Source organism: Eubalaena glacialis, chromosome 5 (assembly GCF_028564815.1).
Source record: "Eubalaena glacialis isolate mEubGla1 chromosome 5, mEubGla1.1.hap2.+ XY, whole genome shotgun sequence".
Taxonomy (NCBI): Eukaryota; Metazoa; Chordata; class Mammalia; order Artiodactyla; family Balaenidae; genus Eubalaena; species Eubalaena glacialis.
Genome location: NC_083720.1, coordinates 116832618 through 116852432, shown reverse-complemented (window position 1 = coordinate 116852432; position 19815 = coordinate 116832618). Strand labels below are relative to the sequence as shown.

At 42.6% G+C, this 19815-nt stretch overlaps 1 protein-coding gene across 7 annotated transcripts in view; it reads left to right on the top strand.

Annotated features, from left to right (window-relative positions):
* Window positions 1-576: 576 nt before the first annotated feature.
* The window catches only part of DCLK2 (doublecortin like kinase 2), a 149675-nt gene continuing 130436 nt past the window's right edge, over window positions 577-19815 (top strand). For all 7 annotated transcript variants that reach the window (XR_009701135.1, XR_009701134.1, XM_061192558.1 and 4 more), the window contains exons 1-2: window positions 577-1399; window positions 18653-18987. Coding sequence is in view for 5 of the 7 variants with exons in the window: in XM_061192558.1 (XP_061048541.1) it covers window positions 979-1399; window positions 18653-18987 (756 nt within the window). In the remaining 2 variants the exon portion in view is untranslated. The remainder of the gene's footprint in view (window positions 1400-18652; window positions 18988-19815) is intronic.

Sequence of the window (19815 nt, the reverse complement as noted above, 5' to 3'; positions counted from 1 at the left end):
GCGCGGTTCCGTTTCCCAGGCGGAGGAGCGCGCGCCGCGGCTGCGCCCATCAGCGCGCGGAGCGGGGCTGGGGCTGTCAGGCGGGCGGGGCCGCCTAGGACCCTGGAGGGGCCGATCATCTCGCGCTGCAGAGCCTCCTCTCCCACCTCTCTCCCTCCGGGGTTTGGCATCCTTCGGGGAGCAAGAAGCCCCCTCCAGCCCTGACAGCGGGCCGGGCAGGCGGTGCGGTCGGGCCCGGGGGCGGATGCTCGCGGGTGGGCCGGGCTGGCCGGCTGCGGGGGAGGCGGGCTGCGTTATTTCCCGCTAGGGCCAGACTCCGGGAGGGACTGGCCTGCACGGTGCTCTCGGCCCCAGCCAGCGCGCGCCGCCCCTCGGGCAGGGCCTGGGGGCGAGCGAGGGGGCGAGCGAGGGGGCGGCGCGGCATTCCGGGCCTCGGGCCGGGCGCGTGAGCGGGCCGGGGCCGGAGCCGGGCCGACGCCCCGGCGGCGCCTCTCCCACGCTCGCGGCCCCTCCCCCTCCCTTCCTTCCTTCCCCTCGGATCTCCCGGGAGCGGCGGGCGGACGCGAGCCGCGGCGGGCGCCCGAGCTTTGTGTGCGCCCGCGGGCCCGGGGCGAGCTTCGGGCGGCCCAACTTGGCGGCGGCCGGCGGGCTCCCGGGAGGGAGTTGTGAGGCGTGGCCGGGTGGAGGAGGCGCCTGGGGGGGCGTGGGGCTCCCCGGCGAGCGGGAGGGACAGAGCGAGGCGCGCCGGACAATGAGCTGGGCAGCTCGGCGCTGCGGCCACTTTTAGGGGGGCGCGGGCCGGCCGGCGCCTCCGCGGCTCCACCTGCAGAGGAGAGGGCGGGATGCCAGAGCTGGGTGTCCCGGCGCTCTGAGGCTCCTCGCAGTTAGACGTCCCTGAGCCGGTGTTCGCCTTGACCCTGGGCTACCTGGAGGCTTTGGCTGGGGCGTGTTTCGTGGGGCGCCCCTGGAGCAGCCGCGATGGCCAGCACCAGGAGTATCGAGCTGGAGCACTTTGAGGAACGGGACAAAAGGCCGCGGCCGGGGTCGCGGAGAGGGGCGCCCAGCTCCTCCGGGGGCAGCAGCAGCTCCGGCCCCAAGGGGAACGGGCTCATCCCCAGCCCGGCGCACAGTGCCCACTGCAGCTTCTACCGTACGCGGACCCTGCAGGCCCTGAGCTCGGAGAAGAAGGCCAAGAAGGCGCGCTTCTACCGGAATGGGGACCGCTACTTCAAGGGCCTGGTGTTTGCCATCTCCGGCGACCGCTTCCGGTCCTTCGATGCGCTGCTTATGGAGCTCACCCGCTCCCTGTCGGACAACGTGAACCTGCCCCAGGGTGTCCGCACCATCTACACCATCGACGGCAGCCGGAAGGTCACCAGCCTGGACGAGCTGCTGGAAGGTAGGAGGGAAGGGCCCGGCGCGGCAGGTGCGGCCCCGCGTGCCGACAGGTGCACGCGCTCGCCCGGCGCTGGGGGAGCCTGCGGGGGGTTTTCTAGGCGGCCGCAGGAATTGTGCGGTTCTGTCTTCTTTTCCGCAGGCTCTATGGGTGGGGCGCGCTTCCACATATACTCTGACTGTCCCTCCCAGAAGATTTGCCTTAAAAAAGAAAGAAAGAAATCCTAACGGGATTTGGTGACATCTCTTAAGATTGGCGGACTTGTTTTTGTTTTTTGCTTTTTTGAAGTGGAAAGTCTCACGTAAGGATCTGGGTAACTCTCTAGCTCATAAGCTGTCTGTTCAGCCCTCTGTGTGGAGCTCAGTGCCGGCACCTGTGTTTCAGCGTTCAGGACCCTGTTGCACCTGCTCTACTCAGAAGCCGTAGTTGTGAAACACTCTAGGTTGGCTTTCCTGGTTTGCCTTGCAGCAGAAGTTCCATGAGGTCAGGAGGGGCATCCAAGACAGTGGTTCTCAACCCTGGTTGCATCTTGGATCACTGGGGACTTTAAGAAATATGGGTGTCTGGGTCCCATCCCCGGATACTTGGATGTAATTCGTTTGGCCTGTGGTCTGGGCATCTGGAGTTTTCAGAGCTCCTCAGGTGATTTGAATGTGCTGCAGAGATTGAGAACCGTTGTGCTAAAGGGTTTTCCGCGTTTGGTTGGTAATGAGGTGAATCAAGGTCAATCTCTCTTGCATCCTCCCCTACTGAAAGTAGCTAGTTAGGGTGATAAAGGCCACTGGAATCAGCAGTTGGGGCCCATTATAAATTAGGCCTAGGGTGTCAACCATGCTTGACTCAAAGGGACTGCTTGGCTGTATGTTGTGTCATGCTTGAATTCCTGCAGTATTTACTCTTCTTTCACTTCAGGGAGAGAAAGCATTACTAGTAGTTAAGAACCTATATCCAGAACTAAACACCACCCATAAAGATCAGACAGAACCCAAGTATGTGCTGACTGTGTGTTTTTATACAGTCTGCTCTCATGCATCTTTCTTAACGCAAATGGCACATATTGCTATGGTAGTCATAGCAATGTTGGCTTGGCAGGGGAAGGAAACTGAACTTGAAGCCAACTATTTTTCTTATATTAGCGCATCATGTTCTTATGTTCTGAAGACATTGTCCATTTTACACATGAGGAAACTTAAGCAACATGCCTTGTCATACAGGACAAGGGCAGTATATGCCCTTTCATCTACAATTCATTTTTAATAAATTGATGTAGCCACACTGCGGAGTCCTGAAAGTGGTTGAGATTCTATTTAGTCACTGTTACCGAAAGTTTTCCCTGCCCTGGCTAGATGAGGACCCAGCCAAAACTAAGTTGTCTTTTCAGTGTGTGTGTGTGTGTGTGTGTGTGTGTGTGAGAGTGTGAGAGAGACTTCACAAATTCTCCTGCTCACTTGAGTGTTTTGGTTTTAAAGGCTTCCTGAGGAGGTGGTGACAACCAGAGGAGTATAAATAAAATGAAGATACATTGTTAAAAGGGCTTTATTGCTTTATCCTGTTACATACTTAAAAGCAACATTTGCCTAGGTATTTCAAAACTGAGTAACGAATTTTCTGATTGACCCAAAGCTAGATTAGTAGCCCTGTGGAAGGATCAAGGCAATGCCTTTTTTACTTAAACACTCACTACTCACATACCCTTGGGATACTGTGCCTGGTGTGGTCTGAGGAGGGACAGTAGTTTTAATATCCTTCTCAGAAGTAATTTTCCTTCTCAGAAGTAACTTTAACAGTGTATTTGCTACATGAAATGAATGTACTCCAGAGGTGAACATGATCCTAGGGAAGATGGTCAAGGTGTCCATTATGCATATTAATTGAGAGCACATATTGTACATTGAGTTTGTTATTGCCCAAGTGGTGCATGGTCCACTGAGTCTAATTCTCAAACTGTAGGTTCAACTATAAATTGAAGGTTGATAAATATCCTTTGAATCATTCATTTACTGATTTGTGGAGGAGGGGGAATCATAAGCATATGTAGAGTCCAAATTACACCACAGTATGAAAAATAATGATAGAACACAAATATTTGCACCATGGAAATGTTTCCCTAGTATAGCCAATTGCCCACTTGTTTCAAATATAATAAAATTACATTTTATTAAATATAATACAATTACTGCAAAAGAAGAAAATTTGAGCACTTCTTTTGTCATAGTGGCATTCTCTCTGACAATAGATCTTTGTCTAAGTCTTGAATTTCCCACAAAATGAGTGGAATACCCTGTTTCTAGGCAGTTTTAAAGAAAAGAACCATAAATGTTTAATATCAACTATTCAAGAATTTAAATAGTTTCAACTTTTAGTTAAAATTGTGTACTCGAATGTTCAGATTTATCATGCAGAAGAACTAACCAGCTACCTGTGAAGTTATTATTTGCATCAGTAAAAATAGGTCTGTGATATTTCCCATGTTGTCAAAATTGACTATTTCATCTTAGTTCATCATTTTTAATAAAGGTTCTCTGATAGTATTTTTTACACCATTATGTTCAGCTGATCTCTCATTTGCCTTTTCCATTCCATGAAATTTGTAGTTTGGGAGATACTGTTTTTCCCAAAACGTTTTTTTCTAAAATGTTTTCAGTGAAGAAAAGAAAGTGATGACTCAAGATAGCTAGGCATGAACACTCACTCAGAGCCTCAGTGCCACTGAACTCAGATGACAAAAGAAATTTGCATGGCCCAGATTTTTTTCTTCTGCCCTTGAGAGTCTCTGGAGACCAAAAACTGTTCAGGTGTAGGCTGGTACTCCTGCACCACACTAAACCAGCAGGCATTTGGAGCCTATTGTTTTAGCTCCCCTTGCTGCATTAATTTCAATGAGTTAGTGCTGTGCATCCCTGTAATCCTGTTTAGTCTTTACAACTGGATGGGGACCTTCTCTCAAAGGAAGACTGTGAGTCATAACAGTCAGTACTGGGAAAATCAGGTTGAGCTGTCTGAAGCCATGAGCCAGGCAACCGTGTCACATCTCTGATAGACAACTGAAGATGTCTGGATGGCACGTTCCTAAGTTCTCAGAACGCTTGGTCTTAGTTTTTTTTTTTTTTCCATGAGTGTTCTCTTCTTCAGAACATTTAAGCTATAATTATTTTGATGTCCCAAAGAGAGATGCCCAAGGACAGTAGAAACAATGCGTGACCAAGTTGGGGTCCCTAGGTTCTGTGGATTTGAGAAAAATTCACCTCTGTTCTCAGCCTTAGTGACCTTTTCTGTTGAAAGAGAGGTTGGCAGATCACCTAAGTTAGATCCTTTCTGGTCTAAAAGTATATACCCTTCCCCTGCCTAAGTGGTTATTTATTGAGTGTCTGATGGCCTGGGCTGCCTTTCCCTACCCAGAACCTATCTTCTGGAAAATTGACAAAGCTGCAAATGTCCTACACAGCAGGGAGTGGGTATATGGCTCTGATGAAGTGTTTGATGGGAGCCAAAAAATTAAGAGCTACCCATCTCTGCCTCTTTCATTCCAAAGTAATATGTCATTTTATGTTGTTTATACCTTTTACTCCTCAGTCAACAATAAATAAACTGATTGGATTTTTTGGCATATGAGAGAATTTTGATTATTTTGACAGGTGATACTTCCATTCTTCCATTAAGTTAACTTGAAAATTAGCTTGAATTAACTTGAATTTAAGAAAAATAAAGTTCTAAGAAAATCAAGCATTTGAAGTTTTTGAGGTTCTCCTACTAAGCCTAGTTTATTGAATCTCTTTGGTTATTCAGTCTCTTTGAAGGTGTTAAACCAAAATATGGTGACAGTTATATTTAAGTAAAAATGAGTTTACATTTAAGTAAAAATTAAGTTACATTTTTAAGTTACATTTAAGTAAAAATGCATAAGAACTCAGATTATAGGTTTTATCCCCTTGAATGATAGATTTTTAGAGTAATAATAGAAACTGAGCTCTTGGAACTTGTTATAGTGAGGAAGGCAACATAAACCCATGAGATGTAAGGTATGTGCACATAGTAGTCAAAAGCAGTACACATTTATATAAGGCAAGCATGATGATTGGACATAGCAGTTTAACATTGAATCATCAGTCTGCAAAACCTTCTCTACCTGGCAGACTCCTAGATCCTCCTAGATCCTCCTAGATCCAAGACCCTCTTCAAATATCATCTTTCTATGAAATCTCTTACCAGACCTCAGGGGCATTGGTCTCAAACTGTTGTTGATTGAGAGCATAGTTGTTGTTGTTTCAGGTGCTGGGGGTACGGTTCTAGAATGCTCACATTCTAGAGGGAGAGAGAGAGTGAAAACACACACACACACACACACACACACACACACACACACACACACACACACACGATGGTTCCAGCTGCAGGGCTGTAAGTGAAGTGGTAATGAGGTGGGGCAGGAGGCCCACACTGGCCAGGACAATGGAAAAGGATTCCCAGAGGAACAGATGTTGGAGCCAAGGCCTGAGGTCAAGCTTAGAACTCTGCCATTTGCTTACTCACAGCATTTTTCCTTTCCTCTATTGTAACACTTACCTTTACAATTAGAGGTATATTGGGTCTGTTTTTTGCACTAGACGAAGCATGTCGTGAGGTTAGGGATCTTGGACACAATAAGTTCATTAAATAAATAGCCCAGGAAATGACTTTACCTCTAAGTCTCTTGATTGTCAAGGGAAGTTTTGTATGAATTAAGTTTGAATAGGGTTGTTCCTATGTATTTGTGAAAATATGTATTTTGAAAAATTGGATTATATTCCAGATAAATCAGAAATGCTCTGCTGACTCATCGCTGTGGAGAGAATGACTCTTCCTCAGTACTTCCTTCTATAAATCTGATTGTTTTCTTCTTCTGATTTCCTCAAAACAGGGGAACTCAGGTCTGCTATAACGCAGCTGCATAATAAGCTCTTTCCAGAGATAATGGGAAGAGAAATTTTCATTTGCAGAATAAAGAATTCTAAAGGGTTGGGGGAAGAAAGGAAATACTTGGGAGAGCATTTATGAGATGAGGGTCAGACAGAATGATACACTGGTAGTTATTTCTGGTAGTTATTTCACTATTTCATGAGGTTTTAAACTATGGAAATGGACATTTTATGGCCCTGTCATATGAAATAAGGGAAACTAGATATTCCCTTGACCAGTGATTGTCAAACTGCTTTCTTCATTGTAAAGAGGGCCAGGGGAGTTTCTCCGGGTCTGTACTGCCTGGCTAGGTCTCTTCTCATCCCCACCCGCCCATGCTCCTACCACTTCTGTTTTTGTCTCTTCTGTTGATAAAGTAAACCATTACCCTAAGGATTAGGGATCCTATTCTTCTCAACATTGCTACCATTTTTTAGATGTTTTATATGCAGTCATTGTGTGAGGTACTTTGTGTTTTATCTCACCCTTGTTGTCCCTTATGGAATATGGCTGCATTGTCTTCCCCATTTTGCAGCTGGGGAGACTGAGACTCAGAGGATAAAGAAATTGTCCCCTTGTACCAGTAAGAAGAGGTGGGGCTGGAACCTGAGTCCTTTCTCCTTGGCCTTTCAACTTCTGTATTCTTAACTGCTATGTTCTACCACCTGTGAGATGGGGTCCATTCTGACCCCTGAAGTTTGCATAGGTCATGTATCAGCAATCTAGAGCTGCATCACCGCTGCAGCCAAACCTGTTAGTTATTTATATTTGGAAAATGAAGATGGTGGTAGTTCATCAGTCACTGCAGATGTAAAGACAGTTTTAGGATGTTTTGTTTATGGTTCCTGAAATGAACCATACATTATCCTATACACCGGCATAGTAGGGTCTGTGCATTCAAATTCTGCAGAGTTGTCTTGCTTGACTTTGGTTTCCTTATTTGCAAAATGAGGAAGGTTAGGTAATTGCTAAGGCTGCTTCCCCTTTAAAGTTCAGTGATCTTGGGAAATGCTTCTGGAAGTGGGAAAGAGAAATGATCTGTCTGGCTCCATGTCTCTCTTTAAAAATTGGCCAGGTTTTGTGATTGAATGTGGTTACCTGGGTTTAGATGGAGTTCTTAAACCCTCAGTAACCTATAGGAGGCTCTTCCCCATAGAATCTTCTCAGGAAAGGGAAAATTATATACAGGCCCATTGAGGGCTGGGACCATGGTCATTTTGTTAATTCATTTATCCTATCAATAAGTACTTCTGGCACTTGATGTTTGATGATTAATTTTACTTTTGTGCCATATATAAGATATTTTGATAGGTGGGAATAGGTGGATATTGGTTTTTAAAAAATCTTTCTTAGTTAAGACAGCCAGCTGGACAGTTGGCTAGATTTGCAGAGGTCAAATAAGGTCATGCAAAAGGCAAATATTCCTTGCCCCTTCATATTTCAGTTTTGAAATAAGTTTTTATTCAAGAAAAAAAGGGATGCAGTATATTTGTATGTTAACAATTTATCAATTTCACTAGTGTCTGAGATGCCTGACTTGATTTTTCTCTTTGGACATCTTTCATAATCAAATTCTTGTACCTTTATTTTGAATGTATGTTTAAATCCCAGGACTATTCTAAGCCCCCTAATATTTTCAGCGCCTGCTTTGAGTTTGTTCTCTGTCGTAGCTAAGATTTAGTTTCGTTCATCTTTTAGCATTCTTATTTTAAGCATTGTCTTTAGAAAATTTATTTCACATATAGTTTAAATACAATCTGCATTGTACAATACTTTTTTTTTTTTTTTGGCTGCATTGGGTCTTCATTGCTGCACGCGGGCTTTCTCTAGTTGTGGAGAGCGGGGGCTACTCTTTGTTGCGGTGCGCAGGCTTCTCATTGTGGTGGCTTCTCTTGTTGCAGAGCACAGGCTCTAGGGGCATGGGCTTCAGTAGTTGTGGCACGTGGGCTCAGTAGTTGTGGCTCGCAGGCTCCAGAGCACAGGCTCAGTAGTTGTGGCGCACGGGCTTAGTTGCTCCACGGCACGTGGGATCTTCCCGGACCAGGGCTTGAACCCGTGTCCCCTGCATTGGCAGGTGGATTCTTAACCACTGTGCCACCAGGGAAGTCCCTCTACAATACTTTTTAAATTCTATGAGTTGGAAATATAATTTAAGGCTAGAATTTAGATACTCTTTCATTCATTGACATGCTATAATTTTTGCTCTAATCCAGGCTATTTTACCCTGTTTGCCATATCTCCTGCAGCCTGAAGCAGTACACTAGCCATATTGTAATTTGTCAGAAGCTACTACCTTCAAGACAAGGAATGGGAAAATACTGATTTGTGAGATCAACTTTAGTACTTTTGATTACACTATAACATTTACTAACGTCTCAACATAACTAAAATAATCTACAATTACGACCTACTATGTTACCATTTGTTTATATGTTGGTTAAATTATAATCACTTGCAACCAAAATGTATCACAATAGAGGTTTTTAAATTGCCATTGATTTATTTCTTCCTTCACTGTGTATGTTTTACAAACTTCAGATTACTTTGTTAATTTTTATGTAATAACAATGTCATTATTTCTGAAAGGCAGTGATTGATGCTCTCTTCCCCAATATCCTTGTCCATTATCTTGGTCTTTTAACAGTATTCTATCTCATCTGTTAAGGAAGCAGGAAAAGAAAAAGGAGTTATGGAAACTTACTACTGGTTATACTCTTCATCAAGCCTCTGCAAAACAACGAACTTGAGAAATAGCCTGACGTAAACTCATCTCTTCTTAGTTTAGTGATCAAGGCCAATAGCTGGAAGGTTCCACATGAACCTTGTAACACTTAGCAGAGTCCTAGCGTGCAGTGTCTCTTCGATAAATGGGAGTGGTCCTCAGCATCTCAAACCAAAATGTGTGTCCTTGTAACTTCCCCCCCTGTAATTCTAGAGCCACTGTTTGGAGCTATTTAAGACTCCAGATGGAGCTACATGGCAGCCCTTCAGACATTTTATGACAGTGGTCATGCTTTACTATTTCCCCCTTCTGCCCATCTCCTAAACATCACTACTCTTTTTTGACAAACATCTGGTTTCTGAATCCTTCATCACTTGCACTGAATCTTTTTGAGCTATTCTCACTATCATCACTTGCTTCAAACTGGAGCCAAGTCTTCCTCTTAGACTCAAAGTGAGATTTAAAGGGTTGCGGGGGGATGGGGGGCGGTGAGGGAGGAGGGTCTTAAGCAAAGATCTCCAGAAGCTGGGGAAACTCTGTTGAGGGAGGTTTTTACCTCTACTCAGATGATGAGCCAACTGAAGGACTGACCCTATATCCATTACGCCCCGGTTTACTTACAAATAAGTGTAAGATGGGCACATTTTGGTTTGAAGATCTCTTTCTCAATATCCTTAAAATTGCAGTGTTTCTCAAACTTTTGCAATGTTTGGGATAATTAAAGTTGAAAAACAATGTAAAAAAATCTAACAACCAAGTTGCAGAAGCCCAGCATTGCCTTAATTACTTTAAATACATTGCCACTTAAATATTTATGAAGGTAGATGTACTTATGCATATAGCTCTTACACACCAATACAACCCAAACGAGACAACCTAAAAACCAACAAAACTGTATAACCAATAAAAATGCAAAATAGCAACATAAAGCTCCAGATACTATTTGCTCAAACTAGACTGTTCCCAGTGTGACCATGGTACTGAACGCTGAGTTTGGTGTGTTGAATGCCGTGTGATGAGTCACTTTTGCACTGCTAACAAGCCTTCATTCCCGCAGAGTAAAGTTATGTCCTCTGGCCTTAACTCTCTGTGCATGTCTTGTACATATAGTAAGTCCACTTCTTCCTCATTAACTCCCAGCAAAGTTACACCACTTGATGCCAAAGGAGTTGAGGCTGTGGGCACAGAGTGTCCTGGCTGCACTTGATTTAGAAATAGACATTCAGATGCTCCAGAATAAGATGATATAAACATTTTAAGTCTTATCATCAAATTAAGTACAGAATTGGGAGTTACCTGGTGGCCTAGTGGTTAGGATTCTGGGCTTTCACTGCCATGGCCCTGGGTTCTATCTCTGGCTGGGAAACAGATCCTGCAAGCCACGCAGCGCAGCCAAAAAAAAAAAAAAAAGTACAGAATTAAAATTTCCAAGGTGAATGCTTGTAGATTGTGGGATACAGTTGGCTCAGGTTTGAGCAGCAAGAAGACAAATAACGGATCTGATCTGTAGGTTCCATCCTACCAGGAGATTAGATAGAATTTTTTTTTTCCAGTGGGTAAGCTTTAAGGCTTTTTGGTTAGTGAGTAGCAATTTTGTTTTTACTTTTACATAATTTCTTTGGTCTTAAGTTAACTCCTCCCAAATTTCAATGCCGAAGCGTGGATTTGTGGACATACTTCTTCCTACATATTCAGATGTTCAGTGTAACGTCTCCACACCTTTCTCCGTGGAAGGTATCACAGACTGTACCACTGGATGTGACTTTAGGAGGTGAGTCGTTTTCAGCCCCTTGCCTTCAGATGTGTTGAAGGGGCACTGGTTTTAGGAGTAAATGATCTCAGCTTGTGTCCGCAGCCCCGCCCTGTAGGAAAGGCTGTTATATTCATTTTGTGAATGTGGCAGCAGTGGTCCAGAGATAAGCCAAATGAGTGCAGAAGGGAACAGCATCCAGGTGAGAGCAGTGTACTTTATGTTACTCTGCTGGTTCCCATAAGGTTAAATTCTGCGCACTGTACAGTTTGGGTAGAAAACCCAATAAGCTGTTTGCCACAACAGAATAGTAATCAGTCTGTCTTTTCTTTACCCTGTATTCTGCTGAACCAGCTGGGTGTGGGAACGTGTCCTTGATGTGCTTTAGATGGAGATACGCACATTATTGTTTACCCGATAGGACAGTCTCACAGATGCTGTACTTGATTAAGGACATCAAACCATCTTGTAGATGCAACATACCCAAATTTATTTTCCTTGGTTACATTCCTTTGGAAGTAATTTCTTTCTCAATTTTGGAAGTTGGGAAGGGATTTAGGTTTCTAAGATTTTTGCAGATATTAGACCTTAAGTGTCAGGCATACTTTCTTTTCTTTCCTCTTTGTCTTCTCTCTGTTACCATATTTAAATCTGTGTGTGAGTGTGTGTGTAGGGAGGCTTTTCCTTAAGCTTGATGAGTCCTTACACTTTATTATTATTATTTTATTGGAGTATAGTTGCTTTACAATATTGTTAGTTTATACTATACAGCAAAGTGAATCAGCTATATGTATACGTATATCCCCTCTGTTTTGGTTTTCCTTCTCATTTAGGTCACCACAGAGCATTGAGTAGAGTTCCCTGTGCTATACAGTAGGTTCTCATTAGTTATCTATTTTATACATAGTGTCAATGTCATATATATGTCAATCCCAGTCTCCCAATTCATCCCACCCCCCCCCCTTTCCCCCTTGGTATCCATACGTTTGTTCTCTATGTCTGTGTCTCTATTTCTGCTTTGGAAAAAGTCTACCAATGTTTTCAGATTCCACATATATGTGTTAATATACGATATTTGTTTTTCTCTTTCTGACTTACTTCACTCTGTATGACAGTCTCTAGGTCCATCCATGTCTCTACAAATAGTCCTTGCACTTTAGACTTGTAAACAAGTTTTCTTTTTCACCATAAAGTTCAGTGCTTGCTTCTGCTCCAAGAGTTAGGTATAGTCTCAATGTCCAAATTTTGTATAACTGATTTTCTGCCGTAAATGTCAAAAATAGTTTGTAATTACAAGCTAATTAGTGGTTTTAGGCAGTTAATGTAAGTATTTTAACAGAGGTGGATAAGAGACTTTCATAGTAACTGATAGAAAAGTAGGCTAAAACACTCTGTTGTGGAACTTCCAACTGTGTAAATATGCATTTAGCTATTTGTAATTTCTAACAGTAAATTGACATTTTAAATGTTAAGGGATTATTTTGATTTAGCTATTAAAATATATTTTGTATATAATACACACACAAACCCATACACACCCACACACATGTTCCATTAATTGAAAGACACAATGCATTTATTGGACTAAAATGTGCCATGGATTCTTGGTGCTTTGATGGTGTGAAGTGAAAAAAAAAAAAAAACTTGGTTGGTCCTAGGCAGCCCTCACAGCGTGCTTGTTTTCCTCTGTGCCTTAGTTTGCCCTTTGATGGGGTAGAATGACCTAAGAGTGTCTCAGACCACACATGATGTCCTTCAGGAGCCTGACTTGAGCCTCTCACGGTCATTCGGTGTCAACACCTACACTGTGCAAATGTTTTACCTAGAAGTAATGCAAATCCAAACCGTGAGACGTACACGTTTGTTTTGGAAATATGCATTTTTGTCATGACTTTGACAAACATATCTTGAGTGCCTGCTGTAGACCAGGTGCTGGGCTAGGTGTGGGTAACATGAAGAAGGGACAGTCAGTGTTTTCAAGGAGCTTGCAGTCCAGGCAGTAGTTTGTAACCAGAGATTGTGTTCAGAGTCACCTGTGAAGTTAGGAAGCCTTACTCCCAGGTTCTGGTGCCACCTTCCAGTGATTCTGGTTCAGTTGAACTGTGGTGAGGCCTGGGCATCTGTGCTTCTACAACAAAATCACCTGACGAAAAAAAAATTCTTCTCTAAGAACCACCGGAAGAGACAGAGAAAGAATAAAGGATTATGAGAAGTTAACATATTGTAGGCTCAGGATACAATAAGTGAACCCAAGAGTGACATAATTTTTTAAATTATGAAACACATATCTATAGAAAATTCATAAAACATACATGTACAGCCCAGTGAGTTATTATGAAGTAAACACCTTTGTGACTACTATCAAGAAATAGAGTATTGGGAATTCCCTGGCTGTCTCGTGGTTAGGACTTGGCGCTTTCACTGCCAGGGCCCGGGCTCAATCCCTGGTCAGGGAACTAAGATCCCACAAGCCACATGGCATGCCCCCCACCCCCCCCCCAAAAAAAAGAGAGTATTGCCAGCGTCCGAGACGCTCTCCCTGTGTCCCTTCCTAGTTACAACCCTTCCCAAGTTATGGTAGCCTGACTCTTTCTTTTCTTTTTATTTTTACCACTGATGAAGGCATCCCTAATCAGTATAGTTTTACTTTTGTCAGTTTTGAACTTAAAGAAATTAAATCCTACTGCATTCTATTCTTTTGTTATCTTTTGATCACCGTTATTTGTAAAATTCATCCAAGTTGTTGTGTATAGCTGGCTTGTTCATTTCCATTACTGCATAGTAGTAGTACATTATATGAATATACCACAATCTGTGTGTCTGTTCTCTTGCTGATGGATATGTGGATTGATTATCATCTTTGGCTACTGAGCCCATGCTATGAGTGTGTGTGTGTGTGTGTGTGTGTGTGTGTGTGTGTGTGTGTGTGTACTCTGGTGCCCATATACAGCAGTTTCTCCAGGGTATTTTCCTAGGGCGGAAACATATATGATGTATATGTTGTCAGCTTATCTATCACTAGATAATGCCCACCTGTTTTTCCTAAGTGATTGAACCAATTTAAAGTACATGGAAGTTCTAGCAATATATCAAAGTTCCTGTTGCTTTACCTCCTTAGCTGGGGTGATTAATCTTGACTGGTCAGTAAAATAAAAAAAAAAAAAAAGGTAAGGAGAGAGGAGGAGGAAGGCTATTTCAAGCATATGAGAAGGAATGAGAATAAGAGGGTGTGATGAGTTTGGAAGGAAAGTGCAAGTATACTGGTGCGACACTAACTTAGGAGCCTGTGGGAAAGTGGCAAGAGGCGAGATGGAAGTATGTGATACGCAGGGAGTTTGGTCTTTGTTCTAAAGGCAGCGATGCAAAAGACGTCAGATTTACATTTTTAAAAACTTGCCGTGACAGCTCTGTGGAGGATGCGGGGGCCTCATTAACTACTCTAATCTGGGGAGAAAAGAGAGGGAGCAGGGTTGAAGGGGATGGGTTCCAGAGATGCTTAGACCAAGTCAACAGTTTTGCTAAATCTGTTGAATATGGGGGCAAAAAGAAGAGAGACAGGAGTTTTGGGTTTTGCCTGGGTGACTGTGTAGGTGGTGATTTCATTAAGTTGGGGAATTCCAGAAGAGAAGTGTTTGAGGTCGGGTGGCAGTCATGGGGAGTGAAGTTAGTTTTAGACTTGTGGCACGCGAGACAGCTGTAGATGATCTCGTGGAGATGCTCTTTAAGTGGTTTGAACTCAAGAAAGGACTGGACTGGAGATGTCTCAGGGTCCGCGTGGTGATTGAAGCCGTGGGATGCGGCTGCCCACAGAGAGTCTAAGGAGGATGAGGTGGATGCAGGGGAGAAGGGGGTCCTGAAAAGCAGACCGAGAAGGGGCTACCAAAGAAGTAAGAGGTAAGCCAAAAGAAATTAGATCCTGGAAGCTGGGGAGGAAAAGGATCTGCAGGACGAGAATCGCGACTGGTGTCCAATGCCCTCAGAAGACGCCAAGTGAAATGACAAGAAGTGCTTGGCATTTGGCAGTTAGGAGAGAAGTGCTTGGGATCAGGGTGTTTCAGCCCGGGGAGCACAGGGAGCAAAGGTGATGCTGCAGTGGCTTAAGAGCAGATTGTGGGTGAGGAAGTGGGAGAAGCCAGATGAGGAGCTGGGCAGTGAATGGAAGCCAAAGCGCATTCGGTGGAGTGGGGCGAGGAATGAAGAGGGGTAAGATGTGTGTGTGCTACAGGGGGAGATACTATGTAAAGTCCTGTGTAGTTAAAGGGAGGAGAGAAGGAGAATGTGCCTGAAACCTCAGCATGAGGAGCAGGAAGGACCCAAATGTTGCGAGAGACTTAACATTGAACAGGAGGAGGGTACCCTTGTCACTGAAAAGGGAGAAGAGGTGGGAAAATTGGCACAGACTGAAATACATCTGTAGGGGTGACGGTTTTCAGAGAACAAGAAATTGGGGAGTTCCTAGCTTTTAATAGCCTCTTGCCTCTTAAATAGGAGGCAGTTCATTTGGTTGAGTAAGGATGAAAGTTAATGGTTAACAGGTACCCAGGTTGTATTACACAACTGTTGACAATTGGTTTGTCAACCTGCTAAATATGAAGTAATGCAGAGTGTCTCTGAACAGATGTCAGTGGTAGGAAGCCATAGGCATGCCACTGGAGAGAGTCAAAGGAGGTGGAAAGACTTTCTGTTCCGCACTGTGCTTGAAAACAGTAAAGGTGTATAACCACTTCCTGCTTCTATCCATCCTCTTTCTATACAGAAAATAGATCCTCTTTTAAAAAAAAAAAAAAAAAAGTTCATTGAAGTATAGTTGACTAACAATATTAGTTTCAGGCATATAACATAGTGATTTGATATTTTTATAGATTGCACACCATACAAAGTTATTATAAAATATTGGCTATATTCCCTTTGTTGTACCTTACATTCCTGTGACTTATTTATTTTCTAACTAGTAGTTTGTAACTCTTAATCCTCTTCACCTATTTTGTCCCTCTCCCGACTCCTCTCCCCTCTGGTAACCACTAGTTTGTTCTCTGTAACACAAATCCTCTTCTATGTAGTATTCATGTGATCATAATTTACAAAATGATTTCCCACCAGTGTCTTATGGTCAAAGAACTGCTTTTAGAGAAACAGAGAGGGAGAATATGAATATGTCTGAGTGTGTGTGTATGTATCTCAGTTCTCTTCAGCTAAAGACCACCAAGAACATACCTGGAGGTGAACAAGTTGAGTTTACTACTCATTGCAGTAAGGAGGAATGGACATTATAGGATACCTCAGGGCAGCTCAGTAAGAGCTGCGAGAGCTGTCATAGAAATTGGGCTTTGGTTCCAAGGAAGCAGGGACTCATTCTGTATTGGGTGTTGTCAGAGGAAGGACAATTCTGTGATTGAATATCTCATTAAATCCTATTTATAGTGAGAGCAGACTAGATTGAGGAAAAGGCTATAGTTGGTAACGAGGTGGCAATCGCTCATCGAGTGACCTTTTTTTTGTGTCACTTTATCATAGTCCCAGAATGGCTTCATTTGATATAGATATTCTGTGAGATGATATCCCACAGAAGACCACAGGTCAGATCAGGTTTTAGTAATATCGAGGTCTAGCTGTGAATGTTAGATCAATTCTGGACCTCAGGGACTGCTTTATTTTTCATATATCCATGTATGATATTTATATATATATATATATATAGACATAACACATTTATATCTTTAAGTCTAATTTTAAAATGAGATGTTTATCCTTTCCTTGTTTTGGTGAGTGCAGTTTTAATATGTACTGGTAAGAGTTTAAAAAATTCTCTCACAATGTGGTATTTTATCCATGAATCAAGGTTCATTACTTTAGGATATACTTTTTCAGCTGTATCAGTAACATAAAATGCACTATCATTTGGAAAACTTGTTCTCTCTCTGGGGAATGAGTAGAAAACAGAAGATTCTTGCATGGATCCAGGTGAGAAGTGGGTGGTGATGAGGGCAGAGGGGAGGGGCATTTTTAGAAATATTTAGAAGGTAGAGTGGACAGAACTTGATGTCAAAATGCAGTGTGTAGGGAAGCCAGAAGGGTGAGGGATGATGCCTAGGTTTCTAGCTGAGGAGTTTGAGTAGGAAGTGATGTTCCTCAACAGGATGGATGGAATGGAGAAGTGACAGGTTGGCGGGGGGGTAACAAATCTTAAACAAGAATCCCTACAGTAGGGCTTCCCTGGTGGCGCAGTGGTTGAACAGTAGGGCTTCCCTGGTGGCGCAGTGGTTGAGAATCTGCCTGCCAATGCAGGGGACACGGGTTCGAGCCCTGGTCTGGGAAGATCCCACATGCCGCGGAGCAACTAGGCCCGTGAGCCACAATTACTGAGCCTGCGCGTCTGGAGCCTGTGCTCAGCAACAAGAGAGGCCGCGACAGTGAGAGGCCCGCACACCGCGATGAAGAGTGGCCCCCGCTTGCCGCAACTACAGAAAGCCCTCGCACAGAAACGAAGACCCAACACAGCCATAAATAAATAAATAAATAAATAAATAAATAAAATTAAAAAAAAAAATCCCTACAGTAGCATGACTCTGGTTGGGGGAAGACTGATTGCTTCTAATCAATCTTGTAGGTGCCTAGTGTCTAACAAAGAATAAGAATTTATTGTTTGATTAACAGCAAGAGCTATAACTGCCTAAGGAACCAAAATCTTAAATGCTTTTGTCTGCATATTCTCTCCCTGTAGGCAAATCTATATATTAAAAATGGGGCCATTAAACTGCATGTGTGAAAAAATAATGAATTCTTTGTGAGTTAGAAGATACCTTGGAGAAAATCTTAGAGTGTAATCCTTTTATCTTGCATGCCAGAAAGTTGAGAGTAAAAAGAAGTGGGTGACTTCTGAGTTTCCTGAGAGAAAACTTGTGATTTTTCAACATAAAGTTTTGGAACTTAAAATTAATGAACATTGAATCAATTGACCAATTGACAAATACTATAGTTTTTATGTTTTACTTAGTGAAAATTAAGCAGAAGTCTACATGAATAAAGAACACATCATTTTAACTACTAAATATCCTCCCTCATTTAAGTAGACGATGAAAAGGTTGTCTATGTAAACTATTTTAAATTCATATTCTTCCATTAAGGAAAAAATGCTTGCGGTATGTTTCTTTGAGCTGTCAAAACTCTTCCTTCATTTTTGCAGTGCTTCATTAACTGAGTAAATGATCATATAACTAAATATGTGAATTTAGTCAGCTATGTGAATTTTGTAGTAACTTTTCTTTGATTAGGGCTGAAATATATAATTGGAAAGAGGAGGAAGACAGTTTTATTTCTTTATGAGAATGTATTATTTTGTGATACAGTTATTTCTTTCAGAATGAGACATTAAAAATTAAATTAAAAAAATTAAAAAAAAATTAAATTAGTTAATGGACTTTTGGAAGTAGAGAGTACCTTAGAATTCACCTGGTTCAACAACTTCCCTTTACAGATACTGATGTTGGGAAGCAAAGTGCAGGGACTTCCCTGGTGGTCCAGTGGTGAGGACACTGTGCTTTCACTGTTGAGGGCGCGGGTTCTATCCCTGGTTGGGAAACTAAGATTCCGTAAGCTGCGCTATCCAGGGTGACATTTGACCAGAATAAAACCCAGATCTCTAGTTTCTTTGTCCAGTGCATTTCACTCTAATGTATGCTATTCTCTCAAAACCAACCTAGATGCTATTGAAAAGAAAGGGGTGTGGGTAGAATGCCAAACCTGTTAAGTTGAGGATTCACTTAATATGGGATTCTAGCGTTTTTGCTTCATACAAAATGCTCCTGTGGTGGGGATAACCACGTTGATAAAACTGATTTTTGCTTTTTAGGTGAGAGTTACGTGTGTGCGTCGAATGAACCGTTCCGTAAAGTTGATTACACCAAAAACATTAATCCAAACTGGTCTGTGAACATCAAGGGTGGGACCACCCGCGCCTTGGCTGCTCCCTCCTCAGTGAAGAGTGAAATGAAGGAAAGTAAAGATTTCATCAAACCCAAATTAGTGACTGTGATTCGAAGTGGAGTGAAGCCTAGAAAAGCTGTGCGGATCCTTCTGAATAAGAAGACTGCTCATTCCTTCGAACAGGTCTTAACAGATATCACTGAAGCCATTAAACTGGACTCAGGAGTGGTGAAGAGGCTCTGCACGCTGGACGGGAAGCAGGTAGGATGTTTCCAGCCCCACGCTCTCTGTCTTACTTTTAAACTCTCCCAGTACCACGGTGGTTACATAGTTAATATGAATTTCATAGTTCCCTAGAAGTTATTCTAGCAGTCCTACTTGTGAGGGGCCTGTATGTGTTGGCCTTTATCATGAAAAATGTAAGTGGCTTACCTGTCTCTTTACCCAAATATCTCAAAAGTAAATGTAGAGAAATCTATCATATACTTCTTATGGCTATTGGAAGGGAAATGTAAACTTCTTCTTCTTTTTTTTTTTAATTGAAGTATAGTTGATTTATAATGTTGTGTTAATTACTGCTGTGCAACAGAGTGATTCAGTTATACATATATATACTTTTTAAAATACTCTTTTCCATTATGGTTTATCATAGGATATTGAATATAGTTCTCTGTGCTATACAGTAGGACCTTGTTGTTTATCCATTCTATATATAAAAGCTTACATCTGCTAACCCCATACTCACACTCCATCCCTCCCCCAACCTCCTCCCCCTTGGCAGCCACAGTCTGTTCTCTACGTCCATGATTCTGTTTCTGTTTCAGAGATAGGTTCATTGTGTCATATTTTAGGTTTCACATATCATATGGTATTTGTCTTTCTGACTTCACTTAGTATGATAATCTCTAGTTGCATCCATGTTGCTGCAAATGGCATTATTTCGTTCTTTTTTATGGCTGAGTAGTATTCCATTGTATATATATACCACATCTTCTTTATCCATTCATCTGTCAATGGACATTTAGGTTGTTTCCATGTCTTGGCTATTATGAATAGTGCTGCTATGAACATAGGGGTGCATGTATCTCT